Source organism: Drosophila yakuba, chromosome 3L (genome assembly GCF_016746365.2).
Source record: "Drosophila yakuba strain Tai18E2 chromosome 3L, Prin_Dyak_Tai18E2_2.1, whole genome shotgun sequence".
Taxonomy (NCBI): Eukaryota; Metazoa; Arthropoda; class Insecta; order Diptera; family Drosophilidae; genus Drosophila; species Drosophila yakuba.
In genome coordinates this window covers 237,435-253,440 of record NC_052529.2, presented here as the reverse complement: position 1 = coordinate 253,440, position 16,006 = coordinate 237,435, and the positions used below count along the sequence as shown (strand labels likewise).

The 16,006-nt window shown below is 46.8% G+C and overlaps 6 protein-coding genes and 1 long non-coding RNA gene across 9 annotated transcripts; 3 read left to right on the top strand and 4 right to left on the bottom strand.

The window, feature by feature from the left end:
* Positions 1-105: 105 nt before the first annotated feature.
* On the top strand, positions 106-766 carry LOC26535767. The gene is made up of 2 exons (XM_015193733.3): positions 106-468; positions 525-766. The coding sequence occupies exons 1-2, from the start codon at positions 126-128 to the stop codon at positions 581-583; spliced, it is 402 nt and encodes a 133-aa protein (XP_015049219.2). The 5' UTR covers positions 106-125; the 3' UTR covers positions 584-766.
* Positions 767-1,031: 265 nt separating this feature from the next.
* Positions 1,032-2,489, top strand: LOC26534555. The gene is made up of 2 exons (XM_015193732.2): positions 1,032-1,166; positions 1,241-2,489. Exons 1-2 carry the CDS (start codon positions 1,133-1,135, stop codon positions 1,723-1,725), a joined length of 519 nt encoding a protein of 172 aa, XP_015049218.1. The 5' UTR covers positions 1,032-1,132; the 3' UTR covers positions 1,726-2,489.
* Positions 1,776-8,889, bottom strand: LOC6532204. Its single transcript, XR_001454060.2, has 3 exons — positions 8,735-8,889; positions 7,772-7,942; positions 1,776-7,185 (listed from the first exon to the last, which is right to left on the bottom strand). It is a non-coding gene; the product is annotated as an uncharacterized LOC6532204 (long non-coding RNA).
* LOC6532203 (nuclear transcription factor Y subunit gamma) lies at positions 7,908-8,728 on the bottom strand. Its single transcript, XM_002092941.3, has one exon. The coding sequence runs from the start codon at positions 8,661-8,663 to the stop codon at positions 8,160-8,162; it is 504 nt and encodes a 167-aa protein (XP_002092977.1). The 5' UTR covers positions 8,664-8,728; the 3' UTR covers positions 7,908-8,159.
* A 1,074-nt stretch (positions 8,890-9,963) lies between the features above and the next one.
* LOC6532202 (transient receptor potential channel pyrexia) lies at positions 9,964-14,261 on the top strand. The gene is made up of 8 exons (XM_039373619.2): positions 9,964-10,825; positions 10,907-11,150; positions 11,204-11,459; positions 11,530-11,819; positions 11,889-12,157; positions 12,259-12,334; positions 12,397-13,128; positions 13,196-14,261. Exons 1-8 carry the CDS (start codon positions 10,799-10,801, stop codon positions 14,170-14,172), a joined length of 2,871 nt encoding a protein of 956 aa, XP_039229553.1. The 5' UTR covers positions 9,964-10,798; the 3' UTR covers positions 14,173-14,261.
* LOC6532201 lies at positions 14,183-14,815 on the bottom strand. The gene is made up of 2 exons (XM_002092939.3): positions 14,676-14,815; positions 14,183-14,566 (listed from the first exon to the last, which is right to left on the bottom strand). The coding sequence occupies exons 1-2, from the start codon at positions 14,689-14,691 to the stop codon at positions 14,259-14,261; spliced, it is 324 nt and encodes a 107-aa protein (XP_002092975.1). The 5' UTR covers positions 14,692-14,815; the 3' UTR covers positions 14,183-14,258.
* A 42-nt stretch (positions 14,816-14,857) lies between these two features.
* On the bottom strand, positions 14,858-15,539 carry LOC6532200. Of its 3 annotated transcripts, XM_002092938.3 has the most exons (3): positions 15,436-15,515; positions 15,103-15,387; positions 14,858-15,023 (listed from the first exon to the last, which is right to left on the bottom strand). In XM_002092938.3, the coding sequence occupies exons 1-3, from the start codon at positions 15,455-15,457 to the stop codon at positions 14,992-14,994; spliced, it is 339 nt and encodes a 112-aa protein (XP_002092974.1). In that variant the 5' UTR covers positions 15,458-15,515; the 3' UTR covers positions 14,858-14,991. The 3 variants fall into 3 exon arrangements, with proteins under 3 accessions (XP_002092974.1, XP_015049216.1, XP_015049215.1); XM_015193730.2 differs by lacking the exon at positions 14,858-15,023 and having other exon boundaries at positions 15,030-15,381; positions 15,436-15,539; XM_015193729.2 differs by lacking the exon at positions 14,858-15,023 and having other exon boundaries at positions 15,030-15,387; positions 15,436-15,518.
* Between the last annotated feature and the right edge of the window lie 467 nt (positions 15,540-16,006).

Below are 16,006 nucleotides of genomic sequence, written 5' to 3'. Positions count from 1 at the left end.
CGCCCCTGCCTGTTTTATATTGCGGTTTCAATGTATGGTTTACTGCAGCTGATTCTTGTCGTTTCAGTTTCGCTCGATCAGCGAACGAAAGTACATACGAGTATAGCTTGAGGATTCAGTTAAAGATGTGCATTGCTTGGCATACAATTTTTACTTTGGCTTGTTTAAGTCAGTTGTGCGCAGCCCAAGAACCTTTAATTTTCGCCACATCTCTTAACCCATGGAATATAGCCCCATCCACGACGTCGATACCACCTTTTCCCACCAGCTCAAACTTGGTATTGGTTAACAATGTAAGAGTACCAGGAGGTCTTACACCATTTGCACCAACACCGGCCCCAACCCAGGAATTTCTAAACTGCTATTATAACTGCCCCACCACGCCGCAATACAATCCCATTTGTGGGAGCGATAGACAGCTTTATATGAACGAGGAAAAATTCAATTGTGCTCGGAACTGCGGAGCTGGTGAGTCCAGTGTTTCCTATTTTCAATCGAATATATACTTTACTAATCGCTTTTAGACATTCAAATAGTTCGCAGAGGGTCTTGCGAGGGTCTTTTTGCGATGACGCGAGGTTGATATCTTCAAAAAACAGCAAATACAATATGAATGTAATACATTAATTTACCTTAAGTTACGTTTTCAGTGATGTTTTTAGTTTCAAGATTTATTAGCGCACAGAGATAAGACGCCCGTAGTGCGTGCATATCAACGCAAATATAATATTAATAAAATATATACATACCTTCTACTGCAAAACAAGAGAGAACGCTTCCTCGACTATAATATTCCCGTTAGTCAGCTACTGGGACTGCGAATAAGAAAGTTTAACACTCCTTTTGGCATATCAATAGAAATTGGGAAGACAAAAACATATGCAACATCAGGACACAATGTCTACTCTCAACTTTCGACTAGCTTAATGATCCAGATAAAGAATTTATATACTTTATAGGGTCAAAAGTGCATCCTTCTCCCAGCTACATACTTTTCAACGAATCTAGTATACCCTTTTACTCTGCAAGTAAGGGGTATAGCAATCAAGATAACCTGGCTGGCTTGTAGACAATGTTGAAATAGATTCCCAAAACAGTTCCGTTCTGAATTTCGAAGAGAATACTAGCAAAGATGAAGGCGACTTATCAATTGGTCGTAATCTCGGGTACAGTACATACATACATACATATATTTTATTCTGTGTGAAAGTTCCTTCTAAAATACCCGTTCTCTACTCAGCTATTATTTTTGGCCATCTGCAGTTCCAGCCTATGGTATTAGCTAGCTCTGTTTATCGTCGCCCAAATGCCGTGGCCTTCGCGCCCGCCCGCACCTATGGCGGCGGATTCAATCACTCGGCGGTTAACTCTGGACATAAGAACTATACCAAGGCTATTCAAACTACCAATTGGACTGCGCCAGCGGTTCACCAACCGGTTCTCCAGGCACCCGGATTTATATCTCCTCCTCAGAACCGTTCGTGGGCTCGCGCCAATCAAGGTCCTTTTGGTGCTCCAGCACAAGGAACAGGTATTCCCAGTGGCTGGGTGGCCAGTAATAATCACCAACAAGGAGTACCAGGCTTTTTCCAATTAAACCAAACATCCCAAGTTAGAATCGGAACTCCAGCATTTGTCGTTGGCAAAAATAATGGAACGCTTTATCAAACATATAATGCAACAGTCCATAACAGGACTTATCCTTATGGAAACCTTTCCGTTTGAGCGTTTATTAAATTTTCCCAAAACCCAATAAACCAAATTAAAAATTTGCGTTCTTTTCAAAAATCAATTTATTGTGCGCTTGAATCGTTGCATGTATTAGGATCATCGGCATAAGTATTGGGGTTGCGTTCCGGTATTCCAGAAGTTTTAATAAATGTGTACTCAATGATGATTTTCCATATAGGGGATAAGTCAGGGATGCGTATTTTTGGAGGCGTGATTACGCTGATCACGCCACCTTAGTATATCAGCTTTGAACTATCAATAAATGGAGTGACACGCATGTATGTGGAATGCGATTGCTGACCAATTTGCCGAGAAATTAAACCCATGATCTTTAACCGAAGAGGATCCCTCGCCGCCGTCAAAGATTCCCACGCTGCAGTCCTATACTCCCACGCAGCCGTCAAATAGGGCTCCCACGCAGCCGTCCAAACTCATAAGAATCCCACGCCGCTGTCCAGAATCACGGATCCCTCGCTGCAGTCCCGATTTCCGCCTCCCACGCCGCAGTCAGTTTTAAGAATACTATTTCTAGCGCCCTGGCCTAAACGCCCTAATAATCCCACGTTGCTAAACTTTACATCCCTCGCCGCAGTCTGAAGCTTTCCCAAGTCCGTCGCCGTCGTCGAGAGCCGAAAATCCCACGCCGCTGTCCAAATTTACTCCCATGCCGCTGTCGGTGGTTAATGTAGTGTGAATCCCACGCCGCAGTCCAGTTTAGAGAATCATTCTTCAACAAATCTAATATCCTCACGAGGGGTCCTCACAGAGAAAAAGAATCGACCAGTGTGTAGCGAAGTGAAAGATGTATGCAATCCAACTGTTATATTGGTTCGAAGGGGTACGGGTTGAAACAAGGATTGAAGTCGTCATCAGTGCCGAAAACCGGAAAGAATTAGGTGCTATCCCAAGCCAGTATTGCGAAATCGAGAAACGTTTGCGGAGCGATGGTGCTTAGCGAAGAAATGATACCTCCAGCCTACTTGTTGCTCCAAATGCAGATTATGAAGAATGATCCGAGGAGGGTTTGAGGACTTCTCATATTAAAAATGACCCAAGCGGGTGTGCTCCTACGCCGTGTGGTGTTCTTAATATGCTCCAAATAGACCCAGGATGCGAATTTGGTGATTGAATGCCCAGTGAATACGGGTAAAAGGTAGAGTGTTGAAACTCGAAGGTATTGAATGTCAGCACTGCCTCCGCCTGTGTATGCCTGCTCTCCCTGCCTCGGTACGGGTCTCAAATGGTCCTTTTCGTCTGACACGTCTATGTATGCTGCGTCCACTTCATCTCACTGCCATGAATCTTGTGCTAAATGCGGTAATGATATATAACTGACTCTTGCTGCTACTTCTAGACCGGACCGTCTATCCCAGGGTAATGCAGTCCCGATGCAATCGTCAGCGAAGTCGGATGTCTGCATTGACTCTTAGAGGAAAGGTTTACAAGCAATAAATTACAATAGAATGAAACGATTCGTTTAGAACATACAGATTTGAAAACACTAAAGTAAAAAAATTAACAGGAAATGACTTCTAAATGACATAACAAAGTTATTTGGAACTGGGTCTGAACGGCTCGTTACTTTGATTAGCAATCTGCAATATAAGGTTTAAAAAAGCTAAGAAAATAAAATAAAAAGGTGGTCTTCAGTTGGTTGTACCGCGGGGCGCGTGTCTCTTGGATTCCCTTTGAGACCAACATGTCGAATATGATTGAAGGCGCGCCTAGCATGGCAGCCAGATTCAGACACGTGCAGATTAGTGTGTGAGAGGTTTCTGAAAAGCGTAATTGCACCGTCTAGAACTCTTCTCACATTCGTATACCTTTGTGTGTTAGGTGACCCTGCCTGCCGCTGTTGCTGTACATCGCGTTGGATTCCCTTTACGATAATAACGCTGAAGCGAAGAACTCGACCAGGAGCTCAGTTGGGAGCTCGACTTAAACCAGGAGCTCAACAAAGAACTCGACTGCTGTAGTACCACCTCGCAATTGATTCCCTTTTGCGGTACGATGATCGGCGGGCCAGGAGTTATGGGCTCAACTGGCTGATTGTGGCGCAGCTCATTGGACACCCAGGTTGGTCTTCGAACACTAATCGCATTTGTTTCCCTTTGCGATGGATATGGGTTTTCTCGAATTCTGGGCTACCTACGGAAGGAAAATGCAAGTAAAACGACAACCCGCTGATGAGCGAAATGCTTGGTCCTTTCTGCGCTCCGTTCTGCAAGTCTGCGTCGATAGTCTTCAACTGTTGCTGCTGGCAATCTTCAGATTCAAAATCGAATGCTTGAGCACAGATCGGTGTTGGTTTCCCATGTGCGGTACATGACATGCCACTCCGGAAACTTCACAGTTTGATGTACACTGCCGACCGCTAGAATTGACAAATGATAGTTACCGACGCTAGGCGAGGATACCTGTGGCGCAGTTGCAGCAGCAGCCCTGTAACAACGACAACACATCAGCTCACTTCACAGCGAATACTGGTGATGGTGCGGTGTAGCGGCTCTCGGTCCAAACGCATTTGATTCCCTTTAGCGTGGACCGAACGCACATATCTGTGCGGTGCAATGCAGTACGTGCTTAGGTTCAGCTCAGCACATCTTGGCGCTAGATTAGCGCTCCTGTTTTGGCTCTTTCCCATTGCTCGTGTAGATCTTGCGACAAAAGGCACCCAAATCGGACTCGGTCAGGGCCTGATGCGGTCAGAACAATGGTTACTCCAATTATTGAGAAGCTCTGTGCTGGTAGTTGAACATGCACTAGGAGGCTTCTTGGCTGCAATGTAAAAGCGTAAGGTTCATTGTCAGCACAGGGAGCATTAACCTGGTTGTTGGCTTGCTTTCTGTGCTTCGATGCTCAATTGACGTATTGTGCTCGCTTGCAGAAGCAGGTGCGCTCGAATTGGTTGTCGTTGTAGCGCAGGTGATCTGTGCTTAGGAAGAGAAGCCTAACTGGATGGACTTGATGCATCGTTTTGGGTTCCCTTTAACGATTTGCAGCAGCACAGCAGTAGACTCAGCCAGCTAGGAGCGGTGTACATCCTCATCAACGGAACGGTCCACTGCCCTGCCCCTTGGTTCAAATATTGCTAAGTCGATGCCCACAGGCACACTCAACTGTGCGGCACCGCTGTAAGAATTGTAAAATAAATTTAAGGCTGCTTAGGATCTCACTTTAGGAAGGGTCAAACGATCCCCGGCCAATCCTAGCGACGCCCAAGACAAACGTAGTTTCTTTCTGTTACAAACAATCCACATCCTGGCCAGGAAATTGCTGAAAAACAGGTGTAAGCGGGTTCTAGTTAGGTTCTCAGACCTGACCTTCGGGTTCAATTCGAATTCGACGTGTAGTATGGATGTTGGACTGCGACGACTTAGTGTTGGTGTTATTGCTTTCAAGTTGGCATTTGATTCCCATTGCCTCAAGAAATTTTGCTACATGTTCTCGGTTGGTTTCAATACAGGCAAATGTGCACAGGTGAGTCAACAATGTGATAGATAAACTGGTTGCTTGAAACCAATGTCTTAGTACAAACACTGCAATGAATTCATAAATAAGCCTCTATGTCATTGGGAAAGAAGATAAACTTAGTATTTTAGGCGCAATGTAGAGATCCAACCATTTCTCGAACGCTGTGAAAGTCCCAAGTACTCAGAAGCTATAGATGAGATGTGGGCGGGCACATTTAACTGCAAGAGCTACAAGACAGAAAAATGTGTTTCTCCATACTTAAATCAAGTTTGTGTCGTCCAACCACGTGGCACAATTCCATAGCATCTTAACTGTTCCACAATATGTATTTCTATAAAATACGAGAGAAGAGGATATCGATTGCACATTCATTACGGAGGCCAATGTACAGATTTGAGTCTGTTCAAAATGTTCGAAGCTTCACTGTTGCGTTGGACATCAATAACTCATGATATGCAGACTGTGAATATGGGCAGGTACATTCAACTGCAGCCATATTGCTACAAGACAGAAAAATTGTTTGGACAGATGTAAAAACAACAATTTACATGAACTGGGCTGGCCGGCCCATAGCGGCGACGTGGTATTCCATGTAGCTTATCGGTCCATGAATATGTATTTCTACAAAATACGAAAGAAAATACATCGGTTGCATTTATCTTAGCTCCTACGCTTGTTCAGTAGATCCACGCATTAGGTTGTTATGCGTCTTTGCATATATACAAAAGAAAACTTCGAATTAAGGAGTAGCTGTCGCAGGAGCCATCCGCAATGTGCTAAAAATGTAAAGCAGCATTTTGATCGAACTTATGTATCAAACACCATTTACGCTTTTTCTCGTATCTTATTGATGTTTGGGGCCATAGAATTGAAGAGCTCAATATTCCACCTCGTACGATTCCATTCATTATTGCCCGCAGGCACCGTTCAACTGCGATGCAACGCTGGAAAAATAAACGAAAAGTGATGGTCGTGCCTAGTCTACGAACTCTTTTACTCGTGCTCCCGATAAAATTCTCTTTGAAGATCCTCGGCTGGTGCCCTCAAGACCGTGAATACTTGAAGAGCGCAGAGTAATCCCATCGAACAAAAGCACCCACAGGAACCGATCGACTGTGACATGCAGCTACAAAGATTAAAACGGCCTTATCTAGCCTATTGATTAGGGAGATGGGGATTCGGGTGCCAAGGGTCCAATAATCGCTTGCCAAAATCATAAATGGTAAAAGAGAAATCCAGCAAAGAGTACCGAGCGAAGAAAGATGAGAAACTCGACGCCTGCCATTTAATTGCTTATCACAAGAACAATTCCACACGATATACACGCTCAGTGATGACAGGAGTTCCTCAATGTCGTTTCGATGCTATATAAATAATCCGCTGTTCTTTTCTCTGGAAATTTGTTTAAAAAGCAATATTTTGTTCGCAGCTGATATACCAAATACCGTGTATCTGTGCGGATGGGTGGTGGGTGGTGATCAGCAGCTGCGAAGCGTTCAATGCAGAATAGGTGGTGATTGTCGGTGGTTGGCAACAGCACGAGAGCTTCAAACGCAGGTAAGCTGATGCGAGCTGGAGCTGCTGCCGCGCGCATTCCGCCTTGTCCCCAATGTTCTGTCCGCTGCGACTGAATTGCATGTGCATTGGCATGCAGAGGAGACTCGGTGGTGTTTGCTGCTGCTGCTCCCTGCTCCGGCGATCTCTGCAGAATCGGCCATCGGCTGGTTTGCGGAACTCAGTGCCTGGCGGTGGAGGTGGGGGTGACTCGGACAGACGTTGAGACTCACTCAGTAACTCTACAACGCAACGCCATCGTCACTGCGACGATCGGGTTCGGGATTCTTCTTTACCAGTACCAGCCATAGTCGAACTATTGTTGCTACCGGTACACGGATTCATTCAGTGGCCCACTGCGACGTAGTTTCTTGTTTGTGTTCCGTTCCTCATCATCGTTGCCATTAACGTGCGAGGAGCAGGAAACTGCAAAACAAAATTGATTATAGGTGCGGGTTATGTCAAACAGGGAGGGTTGGTTGGTGCCTGCTTAGCAACAAATCTGAGTTTGGTCTGGGTGAATAATAAATAAAGGCAACGTTCATTTTAACAGTTATTAATTACAATAATTTTATTTTAGGTTTTATCAATATCAGTTCTGTGTGCTTACTTTAAGTACATTTACAGTTTATAGTTGGGTTTTCGACTTTCACTCCTTTACTTTGCAATATTGCCCGTTTTCTAGCGCTAGTGATTCAATATGAACCGTATGTACTATCTCGCAGAAACGGCGATGACGAACATTCGAATTGAATTCGAAATCGAATTTCTCGACACATCGGACAACAAAAGTAGCTCAACTTGGTGTACACAAAAATAGCACGAGCGTTCATGCACACACACCACCACGGCATGTAGATGTATAGATGTGTAAGTGGGTAAGTGTTCGAGTTTTTCTTTGTCTCTTTCTAACCGATTTCGTGACGTTTGAAATGCCCGTAGGCGACCTCTTATTTCGCCACACTCATAAAGCTACGTAATTTAACTAAAAAAAATTAACTTATTTACAAACCGAGTGTGCTCCGGAACCAATGCCTGGTGGCTTTTCGCATGGATCTCTGATGGCAGCGCCCATGACTCACACCACTCTCGATTCGAAGGCCGTTTGCTCAGCGTCTCCTCACACTCTTCCAATCGTTCATTCTTTCTTTACAATCTACAACAGCCTTGCACATGTTTGCGACTGCAAATGAGAAATTGGTTGTCGTAATAAAACTATTTTAACAGAAGACAGGTAGGGCTAAAGCTACGTATTTGAACATAGGTACACGCTCCGATTCGAGCGAGCAGCTGAAAACCGAACGGTTCTCCCCATCCTGACGCCATTTTGTATATATGGATGGGTATGTGTCAGCCGTGAATACACATATAGTGTGGTCCATACGGTCGTCTCTCTCTAACTAACTGGCCACGGCAATGGCGCAGCTGTGCTGTCCATTGTTGCTGTTATTGTTATTGCTGGCGACCGTGTAACTGTTGCTCCCATTGTGATTGTTGTTGCTGGCGCCATTGTTGCCGTTGTTGCTGCTCAAACTACGCATAAAACTGTCGAGGCTACTAAGCTCGCTGCTCCATAAATTGCTTTCTGCCTCTGCTTCCGCGGCAGCCTTGGCGCTCGGGACCGCCTCTGCAGAGTAGGCGTCACTGGCGCAGTGCGTCCTGCCGTGGGGCACAAACCGTGTTTGGATATCCAACCAGCGGCTGAAGCGCTCCTGCTGCTTTCTACGTAGCTCGTGCTCAGCGTGGAGCAGCGCCGTCGACAAGATGGCGTTCACGCGTAGGTCGCTGCCAGCGCCTCTTAACTTGCGACGCATTTTCTGGCGCTTAACGCGGAAGTTACGCACCCAGTCGGTCAGGGTCTTGGGGTTCTCGGCAGCGTCGCACTCGTCGTAGTACGCCACCATTTCGACGATTTTACAGGGTTTTTGTTTGCGACGAACGAAGAGAAAATTGAGAATTTGGTATACACACACACCTTCACTCCGTAGTTGATACTTTTCTCTTGGCGAACTGCTTACGTCTGTTCTTTTCAACGCACACTTTTCTACTGTGTAGAGCGCGTTAACTGCGCGCCCTTATATAGCGTTGCCCTCACCGCGTTTTCGTTGTCACGGTCTGGATTCAGAGACTGCTTTTTGGGGACGATTTCTGCCCGAATGCTTGCGCTATGGATCGTGATAAGACCACAGGAGAATGCTCTTGTGTGTTAGAAAGCGATTGCCAACTTCATATTTTAGCGGCCCTCAACGGCATGGCGAAAAAATTCACTTTAAAATAGTGATTTTCAATTTTATTTCATAGAGTCGTCCATTTTTAATGTGCAACACAAGTCCTAAAAAATACCGCAATAATATACTGACTCTGGATTGCTTGGGTGAGTCCCACGAGGGGTGATTAATGTATTCTATGCATTCAAAATTATAGTCTGCGCTTAACATTTTCTATTGATCTGTTATGTAATTAAAAACAAATGTCGATATTGCAGGCTATTTCAAAGTATGTTTCATATGCACACGAACTTGTTATCTCGTTCGTACGCCAAGTAGGCTTGCAATGAACCACTGCACTGGAGGCCGTGAGCTGGAACGACCTGTTAAGTTCGTCCTAAAACTTTGCCGCCTTCTGTCGTGCAGGTTCTAAGCGCAATGCTAGAACGTTGAGGAAGTAGTTGCGATCGTGACAAATTAGCACAGATTGCCAGCGTTCCAAAGAATCCGCACGACATCCGATATTTCAACAACTTTCCACATAAAATGTTTGCACAAGTGAACTTATGACATGTAGCATTATCGCGCAAAGTAGACATCCTAATTTTCCGCATATATAAGCCTGTGGATTTATTTGCGTGGCATAACTTATTGGCGTGCAGAGATCAGGAATAGCTTCGAAACACACTACATTGGTACCACTACATTTGCATTAATAATACAATGCATTTATAACACCACTCTACAAAACCCATAAACCATAAACATAAATACAACATTTGCCTTAAACGCATAGTGGCATCACTATACACAACGCATTTAGAACCACAGTGGCACCACTACAGACAATACTCTAAGTACAGTGGCAGCGCTCTACAAAACACTTTTAAACCGCAGTGGCGCCACTAGTTTCTAAAAAACTAGTTTTAAAAACTATGCCACCATTATACACAACTTGTTGAAACCCGTAGTGAAGCCATAACATACAATTCATTTTAAATCTCAGTGGAGCCACATTCAAAATTTGCTTTAATAACACAGTGGCAATAGTATACAAAACTCATTTGAAAGTCATTTCTCAACGAAATAGTACCCCTAACTTGCATTTAATGCATTTCGAGTTGAATATGGCCAAGTACCAGTACCAGGGCTGTCGTCTTGCGTCGGATTGTTGTTGGCGGGCTATTTCACAGTTTGCCTCATATTCACACGCACTTGCTAGCTCGTCCGAACGGCAAGTGGACTTGCAATGAACAACTGCGAAGTGTTGGCGCTGGAGGCCGAGAGCTGGAACGATCGGTTTAGTTCGCCGTAAGACTTGGCTGCCGTCGGTCGTGCACCCAATTACGGTATCCAGTGGCAGATCAGGAGATCTGTAGATCAGTAGATCGGTGGCAACTGCGAAGGTAGGACGTCGGGGGAGCAGCTGCGAACGTGAGAAATTAGCACAGATTGCCAGCGGTGCGAAGAATCCGGCAGACATCCAGATTTTCCAACAAATATCCAAATAAACCGTTCGCACAAGTGAACGTCGCACACATGCCGCAATATCACTCACATCAGGGGCACAAGAGATTTTGAGTGTCCGCACATACTGGCCTGGGGATAATTATTTGCGTGCCATGACTTATTGGCGATCGCAGCCCATCTCCGCGAGTTAGTAATCGACCCCTCCAATACCCTCCAATTCCCTCCAAGAACAAGAAGACCAAGAAGGGTGGGCCGACCCGAACAGCAGCCGGAGCCAGTCGGCCGCAGCCAAACCAAAAGTTTATTGTTGTTTGGGCCACGGGAGTGTAAACAAATCGCAGCAGACAGAAGTGGACGCTAAGATGGAGAACGTGCGCTTTTCAATAATTGTAAGTAAAACAACTTGGCCTACATGGCCTGCACCGTATCTCGCTGTCAGCCGCCTGCAATGCCTTTGTTTATGTTGGAAGGAAAACGACTTGAAGTGGAACTCGGAAAGCGATCAGGCGGCGGAAGTGGACCTGCTCCTGGACAAGCGGAGCATCTCCAGTGAGGCCAACAGCGCCGGTGTTTTCAGCGACGAGGCGCACGAGATATTTGCGCGCCAACAGCAGAACCAGATCCTTTGGGACCTCGAGGAGATTAGGGAAACCCTGGCCGAGGCTCCAGGCGGCAAGCATGTCCTGGAAATGGTTCAATCTGGCGGTTTCCTGGGTGAGTACCTGACAGCACGGTACCTAACGTATCCCAGACTAACTCCCTCACAGAACTAATGACCGACTCTGCTGACTGCAATCTGGCCCTGATCTGCTGCTCGGTATTCGGGAGCGTGGAGAATACGCTCTTCTTACTAAAGCACTACAACGCGGACCCAAATGTGGCGGACAGTCGGGGTCGGACTCCCCTGCATTTCGCCTGCTGTCGGGCAAACGCTCCCATAGCCAAGGTGCTGCTTGACTTCGGCGCTGACCCCAATCGCTGGGATGCCAGGAAGGAGGTGACGTCGCTGCACTGTGCGGCCAGGTAAGAGAACGGGGCTCCACACATGTGCACAGCACTTAGAACGCAGTTTGATCAAGCGATTCCTTATCAGCTCAAAAAGCGTAGAATGCATCCTGCTGTTGTTGCGGCGCAAAGCGAGCATCAACATTGGGATCGAAAAGCGTTCCGCTCTGCACTATGCCATCGATGTGAACGCAGTGGACTGCGTTGAGATCCTGCTGAAGTACGGAGCCGACCCCAATACACCGCAGGTGTACACCGAAACTCCCCTGCACACCGCCAGCGCCGCAGGATTCGCCAAATGCGTCCAGCTTCTTCTCAGCCACAACGCCGACGTGCGATCGCAGTTTGGCGAGGGAAAGGTCACGGCCCTGCACTTGGGTGAGTAGGAGCAAGTATACTAATACTATTAAGTTTCAATTAATGGATCGGTAAATCCCTAACTGGCAGCTGCGGAAAACGACTACGTAGAATGTGCTCGCTTGCTCCTCGAACACCGTGCTGAGGTGGACTGCCGTAACGCCAGCCACCAGACGCCGTTGCACCTCGCCTGCCTTTCGCAGTCAATCGGCACCGTGGACTTGCTTATATCCTACGGAGCCAATGTGAACGCCGTCTACCGAGATGGTAGAACCGCGCTACACGCCGCCATCGTTAAGCAGTCGCGTAGTTTGGACTGCTGCAATGCCTTGCTGAAGGCAGGAGCGGATGTTAACAAGGTAGGCGGCAGATTCCCAACTCTGGAAAGCCTTAATAAAGCCTTTAAAGCTTTTGTTCCTTCGACAAGATAATTAGAATAATTCATGATTATCACCTACAGGCAGACAACTATGGGTATACACCGCTGCACATTGCAGCACTGAATGAATTTAGCAATTGTGTGTACACGTTCATAGGCAAGAACCCGCTTTATATCCACAGCGATATCTACATTACAAATTGCCATTTTTATTCCCAGAACACGGGGCGGACATTACCGCCAGGACTGACGGGCGTGTGTCGGCACTATCATTTATAGTAAGGCGCACTCCAGAGATAATACCCAAACTAATGCAAAAGCTGGACTGTTCGATAAAGGCGAACGATCAGGAAATCGGGGACGTTGACTGTCAGATAAAGCTAGACTTCAGGCTGCTGGTGCCCAGTTCTTCGATGGATCGGGGAGAAACCGAGCTACTCCTCTCCCTGATAGAAGTGGGTCAGAAACGCATTCTCATGCACCCGCTGTGCGAGACTTTCCTCTTCCTCAAGTGGCGTCGCATTCGGAAGTTCTTCCTCATGAGCCTGGCGTACCATACGCTTTTCGTGATCCTGTTCACCTTCTATGTAATACGGGTGTACGTTCGCAACTGCAAGGCGGAGGAGCTGTGCGTGGCTCCAGGTTACGTGTCAACTATTGGATACCTGGTGATCATACTGAACCTAATTCTGCTGGGGAAAGAGGTCTTTCAAATGGCACACGGTCTTCGCGGCTACGCAAAATATTGGGAGAACTGGCTGCAATGGACAATTGGAACCGGCGTGCTCTTGTGTGTATCCCCGGAGACCGTGCGAACTGATGACTTAAAGGCCGTGCCGGTGTGGCAGCATCACGTGGCAGCAATTGTGATATTGCTCGTCTGGCTGGAGCTTATGATGTTGGTGGGACGGTTCCCCATATTTGGCGTATATGTTCAAATGTTTACAAAGGGTAATTATGCTGTATAAAGGGCTGGAAAGACATTCGGTAACATGCTTTTACTTGTGTACATATTTAGTGGCCGTTAACTTTGCGAAATTCTTGCTCGCCTACATATGCCTGCTGGTGGCTTTCGGACTCAGCTTTGCCGTGCTATTCAATGACTATCCTGCTTTTGAGAACATCACATGGTCCTTCCTGAAGTCTATCACCATGATGTCTGGCGAACTGGAGTTTGAAGACATCTTTTATGGAGACTATGCGGTCAAATTCCCTGTTACCGCTCACATCATATTTCTCTCCTTTGTGCTTCTTGTTACAGTCATTTTAACCAATCTCATGGTAGGATTGGCCGTCAGCGACATCCAAGGCTTGCAAGTGAGCGCCACCCTTGATCGTCTCGTGCGCCAAGCGGAGCTTGTGTCCCGCTTGGAAAGCCTGTTCTTCTCCCGCCTGCTGCGCAGTGCGCCCACCAACATCATTCAGCTGTGTAAGCGGAGTGCTCTGCTGCGCACCTCCCGCGACAAACTTCAGTTCACTATACGGCCAAACGACCCCCGGGACAATCAGCTGCCGGAGGACATTAAGTTAAATGTCTACAAGCTGGTGGCCGAACGGCGCGACAGAAACCAGAGCCTCCGACGACGCCAGTTCGAAAACAACTACAACATTTTTAGCCGCAGTCTGCAGCGTCAGCAGCAGCCGCTTCACACGGATTTCCTCCACCCAGAACCTGCCACAGAGACCACAAAGAAGACTCCGCAGAATTTATTTCACATGCACGAGCTTCTGCGTCCGCGATCCACTACAAATGTGCCTCAGCAGTGCCGCCAGGATGCGGAGGGCACAGTGCAGCTGAAAAATCAGGCCAATCTCCTAAGCGCAGTGCATGCCGAGGTGCAAGCGATCAAGACGCAACTGGTGGATCTAGTGGCCAAGTTCGAGCGTTTCTCAGAAAACGCAACCCGCAAGCTGAACTACAGTACCGACGAGTTGTGCCGGTTGCGGCAGCAGGGTCAGTCCGTGGCCTCCAGTCACAACCGTCACCACCGCTAACTCCTACACCTGGTCAGTGAAATAGTTTTATTCCTTTCAATATTAAAACAAAATGATTAAAGCATTGCCAACGATTGCTGAATTGCTTAGCGAGTGAGCCATTTGTCATTGCTCTGGTTCCAGACAAGGGTGTCATTATTGGGCAGCGGATCGCCTGGCGCAATCAGGGTCCAGCTCTGCGTCATCGGATTATATGCGAAGTTCTTGGAATTTGGAGGCGGTGGAGGAGCTGTTTGCGTCACGACCGGCGCTTGCGTGATGGGCACGATGTTGGGTTTGGCGTAGCCAGAAGCCACTGTCTTGTCGTTGCTGATGTATTCCACCTGAGACTTGGGATTTGGGCTATCCCAAGGTGCAGCCAACAACAAGGCGGGAAAGATCAACGCCACAAGAGCTGCGAACGTGAGGTACGTACAAATGGATATATGTAATATGTACAAAGGCACATAGTAAACTACTTAAAGGAAATCTTATGTATGTGGGAATGGTTGGCCCCGACTTACTGCATACGTAAACCATTGTTTTTAGATGAAATTATACAAAATCTCAATAAACAACAGATAGCTGATAGAGACGTTAGCGCGAGAGGCGAACAGATGAGAAACCCGACTGCGACTGATTGGGAGCTCGAGATTCCGAGTTTTTGGGGTCATACACCGACCATATACCAGTAACAGCGCCAAGATTTATGTATGTACATGTGTATTTATATTTGATTTTATGATGTCATCGATCAGACGTCGAATAGAGTATTTGCAATACGATCGTATTTACATTCAGAAGAAGAAAAGAACTGAAGTCAAGTGATCTCAACTGAGTCTAACAAATACCCTCGTGCACCTTCCGGATGTCTGTAATGAAGAAGGCATGCGTCAGTGCATACGTCGTTTTAGAAAGGAATTCCGGGAGGCAGGCAGTCCATGTACTCACCTAAGCCGCAGTTCAAGGCGCAGTTGAACTTGTTTTCATTGTAGTAGTTCACGTTATCACTGCCGCAGATTGGATTGTACTCGCTGGTGGCCGGGCACGAATGGAAGCAGGCGAAGTAGCGCGGCGACTGGGTGGTTGCTTGAACAGTGTTCGCCGGGGTGGTGCTGCCTGCATCAGAAGGCGTCGGAGGTTGAAATGGTGGCTGGGGCCGCAACCAGGGATTTCTGTTATCAAACTGCGGGTGGCAATGCACCATCCCAATCAATAGCAGAGCAAGACCTGGAACTAGAGTTTAAGCTCATATTGCTGATCTCTGGGCGTCACGACATCTACCGAATATGTGGATCCAATCCATCTCGGGAGACTTGTTGCTTCCGCTTCGCTTGGAATACGAGACACTTCTGAGATCCCGAAAACCCAGTGACGCCTATTTATAGGCCGGTTGCCCAGCCGATTGGGTGTTTAAATTTATTTCGAATTATACCTGATTAATGATTCTCGTACATACATATGTGCAGCTTGTGTACGTCATCAAGCTTTGACTTTACGGGTTATACCCGGTACTCATAGAGATCTAAGAGGTTTAAGACTTGAAGTGTTTCATACGTTCGATAATTCAGAGTCCGAAAGAGAGCGACCAAAATGGAGTAACATACATTTTAATTGGATCTTAAATCGCTTTTCGATTTTGTTCATTCGCTCATAGTACTGGGCAGACGCGGTAATGATTCTCTTGGTGGTCTTCGGCATTTTCCCGTGTATGCAAGTCGGATATCTGCATGAAAAGTGGAAGTAGTTATACAACGATACGACCTAGAGGCTTGCGTTAACTTACCTAACCCGCACTGGATGGCGCAGTTCAATTTGCTCTCATTGTCGTAGCTCACCATATCACTACTGCAGA